We start from the raw sequence: 9899 nt of genomic DNA, 5'->3' as shown, positions 1-9899 counted from the left end.
TCGTCGTTTAAGTTTAAAAGGTAATTCCTGGTCAGAACTGGTAAGGTCAATTCTGGGAATCAAAACAGTATCACCGCTATGGGATCCTGTAAGCACTTCTGCCTTGATAACATTTTGTCTCATGCTCTTCACAACCAACCGTGTACCGTTACATAAACCTTGCTTAGTGTTAGGGTAGGGGCACACGGCGCGATTTCGCCGCGATTCTGCGCTGGGCGAGTTGTCGCTGCGTTTTTTAAGCCGAAATAGCTTTGCTAACTTTGGCGCTGGCGTCAATGCAAATCGCGGCGAAATCGCTGCGCTAATTCACACGCGGCGATTCTTTTTCTACTGTCGCCCGGAAACGCTCAGCGAGGCAACTTCGGACGACAATAGAAAACGAATCGCCGCGTGTGAATTAGCGCAGCGATTTCGCCGCGATTTGCATTGACGCCAGCGCCAAAGTTAGCAAAGCTATTTCGGCTTAAAAAACGCAGCGACAAATCGCTTAGCGCAGAATCGCGGCGAAATCGCGCCGTGTGCCCCTACCCTTAAGGTTTCTTAACAGCATGACTATTGTTCCTACTTTGAGTATAAGATTGTGTTGTGGTAATCCAGCATTGTTGATAGTGTTTAAATATTCTAATGGGAAGTTAAGTTTCTCACTTTCGTCTTCAGAATCAATACAGTCAGTACTCAGAAAGACACAGCTTTGTCCAGGAAGTAATGCAATCACTTGGTTGTTTATCATGTCAACATCAATATTTTTTGGAGATAATATAGCCCGTTTTGCTAAAAATGGCCACCCACGCAGGTACGCAACCGGTTCCCCTCCTAGAGTGACGCTAGCGCCGCCATTAGACAAACTTGCAAAGGAGTAGCAAGATGGCCGACGCTTATACAGACTTTAGTGGGCGGATGACAAACTCGCAGAGGAGTAGCAAGATGGCCGACGCTTATACAGACTTTAGTGGGCGGATTTGGCAGTGGGCGGATGACAAAGTCGCAGAGGAGTAGCAAGATGGCCGACGCTTATACAGACTTTCGTGCAGGTACGCAACCGGTTCCCCTCCTAGAGTGACGCTAGCGCCGCCATTAGACAAACTTGCAAAGGAGTAGCAAGATGGCCGATGCTTATACAGACTTTAGTGGGCGGATGACAAACTCGCAGAGGAGTAGCAAGATGGCCGACGCTTATACAGACTTTAGTGGGCGGATTTGGCAGTGGGCGGATGACAAAGTCGCAGAGGAGTAGCAAGATGGCCGACGCTTATACAGACTTTCGTGCAGGTACGCAACCGGTTCCCCTCCTAGAGTGACGCTAGCGCCGCCATTAGACAAACTTGCAAAGGAGTAGCAAGATGGCCGATGCTTATACAGACTTTAGTGGGCGGATGACAAACTCGCAGAGGAGTAGCAAGATGGCCGACGCTTATACAGACTTTAGTGGGCGGATTTGGCAGTGGGCGGATGACAAAGTCGCAGAGGAGTAGCAAGATGGCCGACGCTTATACAGACTTTCGTGCAGGTACGCAACCGGTTCCCCTAGTGTGACGGTGAGCGCATCTGCCTCCCTAGATCCTAACCTTCCAGCGGTCGCCGCCTGAGTGAGCAGGAAAGAAGAGGCGGCGGGAGGCAGAAGGAGACGGTGAGCGCATCTGCCTCCCTAGATCCTAACCTTCCAGCGCATCTGCCTCCCCGATCCTAACCTGTTCTGATCCTAACCTTCCAGCACATCTGCTAATCGAAGGCCGCATCTATGTCTTTCGGCTGAAGTTGCGCGCGCATCTCATAGATCCTAACCGAAGTTGCGTGCGCATCTGCCTCCCCTCCACTCGGGACATAGATAGGCCTTCGGTTAGTATATAGGATAACAATAGCTCTACTTAGTAAGTATGAGCCCATCTGTTGCTTCAAGTTAAATACATTCAATTACAGATTACTTAACTAAGATTCACTCTCAATGTGCAACACTAATAATGTAAACATTAATTGGCACCATGTATATTTAGCTTTGGAGTCACTTGGTTAATTGAGTGTGTCTGTCATCTGGGGACACTGTTATAAAATATATATCAAGAATTCACATGACTGATACGATTGTGTTTATTTCTATATCATGTAAATACTCTGAGCTTAGTCAAAGCAAACAGGCGTGAGGATCAGTTACTGAATGACAGCTGCTGTACACAGCATTGTGTTTTGATAGTCCAAAATAACCGTTGGTGTTAAAGCAATTTTAATAAAGTAAAATCTACACAAGCATCATAGTGTAGATGCAAATTTGTTCCAGTGCAGTGACTATGAGGTGGCTAGAAATAGGTGTTGCTAGTTTGTTAATAATATGTTTATTTTTCCCCCATTGGAAAAAATTAAACCTATTTTTCTAGACACATAGAAAAACACCCACATATGAGTAGATATTGTTTGCCAATTCAGTTAGCAATTAAACTGGACAGAAAATTTCCATTGGCCAAGGACCTACTTAGTCCATGTGGGTGGTCTGTTTGTTTAGATCGTTATGGCCATGTTAATCATAGGGTCAAAATAGAGCTCACTGCAGTTATTCAGAGGGAAATCTGGTGATCCTTGGCAAACATTCTATTGACTCCTATAGGATTTTAAGAGTGTGTTATCAAGGATTGAACACTTACTTTAATATCTTGATAATAAAAATCTATACCAGTGAATGAATAGCTGTGAAATTTCCCTTTGCCAAATTTTGGGGATCTCTATTTTCCCATTTTGTAAAAATAACCCTTAGACTGAGGTCACCAATAGATATTGTATATATAGTATATTTAAAGCAAAAGCCCAATTAGTTGTTATGAAAGCAAATTTGCATCTTATTAGGAAATGAGCCAAAATTTGTTTTCATTTCCAGGAAAAATATAACATATTTGAAAATGGCATGCACAGAAATGAAAGAATGATATATCTACAAGGCAAAAATACAAAGTGTAGTTGACTAGTAATACTGTACATCATGATACACACACACTTATATACAATCAATGAGGTAACTTTAACCTGATTTATGTAACACTGTTTCATTAATAGATATTATAGTACAAACACATTAATTACAAGTTTCTTAAAAAAATAGTGTTTTTATGAATATTGGGCAATTCTAAATGGCACAAAAAATGTATATGTATGGCAACAGTTTAGCTAATAACTGTTTACCCGCTCTTGAACTGCGTACTGTCAGTAAACCAATGATGGCCAAAGACCAATAAAGCAAAAACGAATTGGCTATTTAAAGTGTATATTCTAGGATAGTTTGTTTTTTTCTTTACTAGTTCAGCTATATTTTCTAATGACATAGACTGATGAACCACTTTTAGAGACTTAGATATTTCACTAAAAAGGCTGGGACTGCTCATCAAATAGACAAAATAAACCATCCCTGTGTCATACCTCCTAACAGTTTAACAGAGTAGTGATAATTTAGATTACAGGTATGGGATCTGTTATCCAGAATGCTCGGGACCTGGGGTTTTCCGGATAATGGATCTTTCCGTAATTTGGGTCTTCATGCCTTAAAGCTACAAGAAATTCATTTAAACATTAAATAAACCCAATAGGCTGCCTCCAATAAGGATTAATTATATCTTAGTTGAGATCAAGTACAAGCTACTGTTCTATTACTACAGAGAAAAATGAAATCATTTTTAAAAATTATTATTATTTGGATACAATGGAGTCTATGGGAGACAGCCATTCCGTAATTCGGAGCTTTCTGGATATCGGGTTTCCGGATAAGGGATCCTATACCTGTAATATCTGTTTTGCATTGGCTATGAGCAGTTACACCAAGCCAGGCTGCTATCCCCTTAATACTCCACCCACTCTCTGTTAAATGCTGACCCTTTGAGGGTCTCTAATTTAGGACTGTACTTCCTAAACGTATTGGGAAGTAGGTGGCACAATTGACTCTAATGAGGTCATTTGCATAGATACAGAATTTTAATAAGAGTTTATAAAAGTATTATGAAGGCTGGTAGATATTTTGATTCATTATCTGAAATTGAATGAGTTTCTTTAGGGCTTTTTCACATGAGTGTTTTCATGCATTCCCCTGCGGTAGCTCTTTCACGCGTTCTACCGCAAAGTAATGCAGCCGGTAAGCAAGGTAACCACGTTTAGCAAGAGAAAAAAAATGAAAACCTATTTTATAAGAGACAGCACTTGGTAGAACCTGCAGTACCTACAAACTTGTAGGTGGTGTCAGCCAACAGCTGAGTATTAAACAATGCTGTCATTGTGTTACTAAATAAATGGGGCATTGATATTGGGATAAAACATTCATTCAAATGACATAAGCACATCTATATATAGTATTCAGTTGTCCAATCCATGACCCTCCAGCTGTTGTGTAATTACAACGCCTAGCATCCTTGATGAAGTCTTAAGAGTTGTATTTCAAATCAGATGAAGGGTGCTGGTTAAAGTGTGGAATAACATGATAACAGGATTGTGCCATGTTAGATACATTCAGAATGACTTAAATGTAAAGAAAGTTTGTGATATCATGTATTAACTCATGCCAAAAATATATTTCAACCCTGAGTTTCCATCCCACTCTTTAAAAGGGGTGGTTCAACTTTAAGTTAACTTTAAGTATTTTATAGAATGGCTAATTCAAAGCAACTTTTCGATTTGCCTTTATTCTTTTTTTTTTTTTTAAATTGTTTGCCTTCTTCTTCTTCTGACTCTTTCCAACGTTCACATAGGAGTCACTGACCCTTTCAAAAAAAACAAATGCTCTGTAAGGCTACATATTTATTGTTATTGCTACTTTTTTGCTCATCTTTCTATTCAGGCCCTCTCCTATTCATATTCAAGTCTTTAAATCAAATCAGTACATAGTTGCTAGGTAACCTGGACCCTAGCAACCAGATTACTGAAATTGCACCCTAGAAAGCTTCTGAATAAAAAGCTAAATAACTCAAAAACTACAAATAATAAAAAATAAAAGCCAATTTCAAATTGTCTCAGTATATCACTCTCTACATCACACTAAAAGTTAATTTAAAGATGAACAAACCCTTTAAAGGGCCGGCTAATGGTCCCTTCTGTATAAGTATCTCAGCTCTGAATATGGTGATCAGAACACGGGTGGGAGTGCTGTGAGGGTTATTGGTGAGAAGCACAGGTGAAAGTGTGTTGTGACAACACACACTGATAAAGCCGCTTCGTGTCCAGGATCACATTTCATCATGTGTCGTTGGGTTAACCACCGTCCATATCATTCTCGGGTTTAACATTTCTTGTGCAAAAAATAGCAACAGCACCAGGTGCAACTTTCCATTTTGATTTTTATTTCAGCTTCAAAGTATCTTAAATGCACTTTTTTTTTCTTTTCCAATGTAAAACACTGTTGACCTCTTTCTTTCTTTCTTGTTCAGAAATAAAATACAAAAGCACATTAGCTGCATTACATAAGTTCAGTGTAAACAAAAGAGTGCGGGGCAGCTATATTTAGAGCAGATCTATATTCAGTGCAAGAATTATGCAAGCTGCTCATCTGAGTCAGTGTCCACATGCACCTTAAATAGACAAGTGCTTCTCGCCTTCCCTGTGCTGAAAGAGGGTAAAAAAACACACAGGACAATTAGAACACAAATCTCTTATATACTAAATGTCACACACTACAACAGAAGAGCAGCACAGCAGAAATTGGGACACTGGGGAAAATAGCTATAAAACAAAACTTTGTCTATAGGATTAATAAAGTCATAGGGCTTCTGAACAAGCCTAATGGAAGAGCAGTAAAATGGCACTAAAAAAACAATTACACAAGTTTTTCCCTGTTTTGTTAGGCACTAGTACATGATAATTGGAGGCCAATATTAGCCCAGTACTTGGTAGTTCTGCCAGTACAGAAGAAGCTGTTTTCTTGCGGCATAAACAGTTGTTTAGCAGAAACTTTGGCAGGGGGTGGATGTCTTTAGGTATCACAGGGCTGCTGTTCCTGCAGATATGTACAGCAGACTTGTGATTAAATCTCTTGACAAATTGATTAATCTGCATGTTATAAAAGTCATGAGAGAAAAAAAGTGATGTTATCCACTTTGGCCTATTTAATGGTTAGTTCACACGAGGAGATTCTGGGAGATTTTGTCGCCTGGTGACTAATCATCTCGTCTTCCAATCGACAATCTCCCCGAACTGCCTCATAGTGTTTTCCCATAGGCTATAATGAAAAGTCGCCTGCGCTAATGCACACGTGGCGATGCGTGGAAAACGCATCGCCGCGTGTGCATTAGCGCAGGAGACTTTTCATTATAGCCTATGGGAAAACACGCTGAGGCAGTTCGGGGAGATTGTCGCCCAGAAGTCTCCCCGAATCTCCTCACTTGAACTAACCCTTAAGGTACTTCATGAAAGATAATCATTACAAACAAGTCATTATGCTGGTTAAAAACCATTGTCCATCAATCTGACCCCAACAATGGGGGTCATTTATCAACATTTGCCCATGGGCAGTAACCCATGGCAACCAATCAAATTGCTGCATTCATTGTTCTACTTGCAGTTGGCTTTAAAAAGCTAATCACCGATTGGTTGCTATAGGTAACTGCCTATGGGCAAATTTGCCCTGTGTTGATAAATGAACCCCAATGTATCTCCCAACTTGCACTGCTCCAGCAGCTATTTAAGGGATTCCTCCAAAAACTGTCTTTTTGTGTAATGAAAAAATTTAATTATTAGCATTAATCCCAAATACATTCATTAAATGGTTTAAGTGGTTTTAAAGTTATTTGTAAATGTATTTGCTTTTGAAATCATCTGTCTGACTGTGTATATTCTTTGCATTCCTGCTTCTGACTCCTGGAATTATACCTGAAGGAGAACTTCTGCTACATATTTTTAAGGGTCAAAAACAGGCGTAAGTGCAGAGAACGGAAAAGGATAAACACATTCGGTTTCAGTTGCAGTACTATTTACAAACAACTATAAAACAATTGAAGGTTTTTAATTAATGTTAATGGAACATTGCTTAGTATTTCATTTGCAATTCCATTGTGCAAAATTACTGTTTTGCAGGATTGGTGAATGTCATCAGTGAAAGCTGCAGGCTGCAACACGTGCAAATCACTGCCCACCAATCACACAAATGCACTGCAACTTCATACCTGGCAATGCATGCAAATACTGAGGGGCAAATTCACTAAGATTTGTAGTTGCGCCAGCATCCGCTTCGCCACACTTCGCCAGGCGTATTTTTGCTAGTGCTACGCAAATACACTAAAATCTGAAGTTGCGCTCAGGGGAAGCGCAAGGTTGCCAAGTTGCGCTAACGTTAATTCGCCAAGCAAAGCAAAGTTACGCTAGCAATGCTTAATTTGCATACGGCGCCAAATTGAAGTTACAATGGAGGTATATGTAGCATCACTACACAAGCCTGGGAAACCTTCAAAACAGCAAATAAAATTTTTATTTTGCCCTACACATGTGCCCACTGTATAGTTAAGGTGCCATGAGTTAGGAAATGCAGGGGGGAAGGAGGGTAGCCGCAAAATTTCGCCAAATTAACGAAAATGCGCTACGCTAGTGAATTAACGCTAGCGTTAGGCGATTCGTCCTTTAGTGAATTTGCCCCTGAGAGCGTTCCCACAATGTCATAGACAAGTGGACGGTTGCAATGCTGATGTAGCTAGCTAGCAAGTGCTAGATGCCGTGAAGGACAACATTGTTGCCTGGTATGACTTGGACTGCTAAAGGGCCACATGCAAGTCACTGCTCTGGCCTCTTTTTAACATCACAATAGAATAATTATAATATTATATATTCCTTGGGCTCAGTATTTGCTTTTGTGGGTAAAATATGATTTTTGCTGAGCTACAATCCTAATTCCAACTATTGTGTGCTTATTTCCATGCTGTTCTGAGTGCAGATGTGGAAGTGTAGTATATTTATGTTTTTTTTGCAATGTGATTAATCACTATATTTTTTTTTTTATATCATTGCAAATTTGTTATACACAAAATCTAGCATGGAGTGCTGCTGTCTGCACAAGTACACACTAAGCAGTAATAGCACACATAAGGTGCAATGTTATTCTTCCCTTCATTGGTGCTAGAACCAAATATAACCATTTATTAATGTAAATGTAAGGCAATATTTCTTCAAACCTGGGTGGGCTCCCAACCGGATTAAAACAAAAACGAGTACCTGATCTGAGGCTCACTTTGTATTTTGGGAGTTGTAGTTCAATAACAACAGGTCTAAGGTTATAGGATCAGCCCATCAGCACACAGAGCGGATTTCAGAGCAATATTGCATTTTGCTCTGAAATCCGCTCTGTGTGTGTACTGATTCTGTGCCTTGTATAAACACGCCAGTGGAGACCTGTGTGCCATTAGCCTAACTGTCCTAAATATAATGTAACATTATAAAGGAGCAGTATTCATTAGAAAGGAGCAGTATTCAATCCCAACCCCACCACCAGGTAGAGGGCTTATGTATTAATAAAGCACTGTCACCCTGTGTACAAGACAGAATCACAATTACTGGTGGAATGCTAACAGAGAAAAGTAGGTCTTGACCCATATTTGTGCATCAGCATTTGCTCAGGGTTCATGATAAATGTTCACACAGTGAAATAACTCAAACATTTATTAATATATCAGTCCTCAGGCCAGGCTGAAGGTGAATACTGCACAGGCTAACAGGGGCTCATCCATACAGAGTGATATAACTATTAATTAATGGATCCCGAAAGCGGAAAAATAACTCTGCGTTTTCAAGACCCCACTGAAACCTCTATACCTTTAGGCCCCCCAAGCAGTTGCCAGCTTTGATCTTATGTCCTAATATGCATATGCATCTTTTTTTTACCATTGTAAGTGAACTGATCTGAATGAGATAACTGACAACATTTAGCTGGAAGAAAAACAACAGAAATAGCTACTAAAATAAATTATAAATCAAAGCAATATTATTTTTTTCAGAACAAAACATTTGCTGCAGTTTTCCAACAAACTGTTATCACTGCTACAGACCAGTGGCCTGCTGTGTGTTAATATGTAACCCTCAGTGAGAATGCTGGGAGTTGATTTCATCAACAGCTGAAGGTCACTTGCTCCACATTCTTATTCAAGTGCACTTGTGAATATACACTGCTTGCAACGAGATACTGTCCTTAAATATCTTAGTGTAATAGTGCACTGTTCCAGCTGAATTTGTAAAGTTGCAGTTATGGAGCTATAGTAAAAAGGAAATGACATGACCCAAACAGCCTTTGACACCACTCACCAGTTTCCTCTGATTACTCAGGCAAAAGGTACAGATGGATCTTGGGGCAGCACTGGCCATAGAAGCTCTGTACTCAAGGCATGGCTGTCCATCCATACAGTCTTCCCCTAGTAGCAGTATATTGGCTAGATGTGATATGTAACTGGAAGCCAATCTCAGGGTTTCTATTTTGGACAGTTTGCGGTCTGCAGGCTCTGTGGGTATAAGTGTCCTGAGTGCTGTAAAGGCTGTGTTCACACTGTGTGTTCGGTCTCTTTCCCTTGCATTGGCAGCTTGTCTCTGTTTGCTGACTCCAGAGAGCCTGCTCTTCCTTTTCCTCTTGCCTCGACTCTCCTCTGCTGGGCTGCAGCATCCACCTTCATCCCCCCCACCCAGAGATTTGTCAGAGCTGTCACTGGCAGTCTCCAGGTCCTCTGCGTCAGACAGCAGGCCATTGTTGCAGTCACTAGGTTGCCCCATGCTAATGCTCACACACTTCATGGTCCTGCAGTCCACTTCAGTTGCCTGTGTCTCTGTCTTCATTAACAGCACCATCCCCCGGGCCCCCATCACTTTTATGCACTGTGGGCAAACAGCACCTGTTAGCATCGAGCAACTCCACTTGATCCACTGACACCTCAGCAAGTCATTTTTTGAATGGTTGCTCCTTTTAGCCT

At 40.8% G+C, this 9899-nt stretch overlaps 1 protein-coding gene across 1 annotated transcript; it reads right to left on the bottom strand.

The window, feature by feature from the left end:
• Positions 1-4965: 4965 nt before the first annotated feature.
• On the bottom strand, positions 4966-9899 carry LOC108708419 (transcription factor 15). Its single transcript, XM_018247094.2, has 2 exons — positions 9244-9899; positions 4966-5565 (listed from the first exon to the last, which is right to left on the bottom strand). The coding sequence occupies exons 1-2, from the start codon at positions 9829-9831 to the stop codon at positions 5533-5535; spliced, it is 621 nt and encodes a 206-aa protein (XP_018102583.1). The 5' UTR covers positions 9832-9899; the 3' UTR covers positions 4966-5532.

The sequence above is a fragment of the Xenopus laevis genome, chromosome 2L (assembly GCF_017654675.1).
Source record: "Xenopus laevis strain J_2021 chromosome 2L, Xenopus_laevis_v10.1, whole genome shotgun sequence".
NCBI classification, from domain to species: Eukaryota; Metazoa; Chordata; class Amphibia; order Anura; family Pipidae; genus Xenopus; species Xenopus laevis.
Note: the sequence above shows the minus strand (reverse complement) of the source record. Positions and strands in the feature narration are given on the sequence as shown.

What these genes read in the sequence shown, in the direction of transcription:
- LOC108708419 (XM_018247094.2), bottom strand. Translation starts at nt 9,831, where the DNA reads ATGCTAACAGGTGCTGTTTGCCCACAGTGCATAAAAGTGATGGGGGCC. An exon ending in TGAGTAATCAGAGGAAACTG is followed by an intron (nt 5,566 to 9,243) that starts GTGAGTGGTGTC and finishes ACCCTCTTTCAG; the next exon opens with CACAGGGAAGGCGAGAAGCA.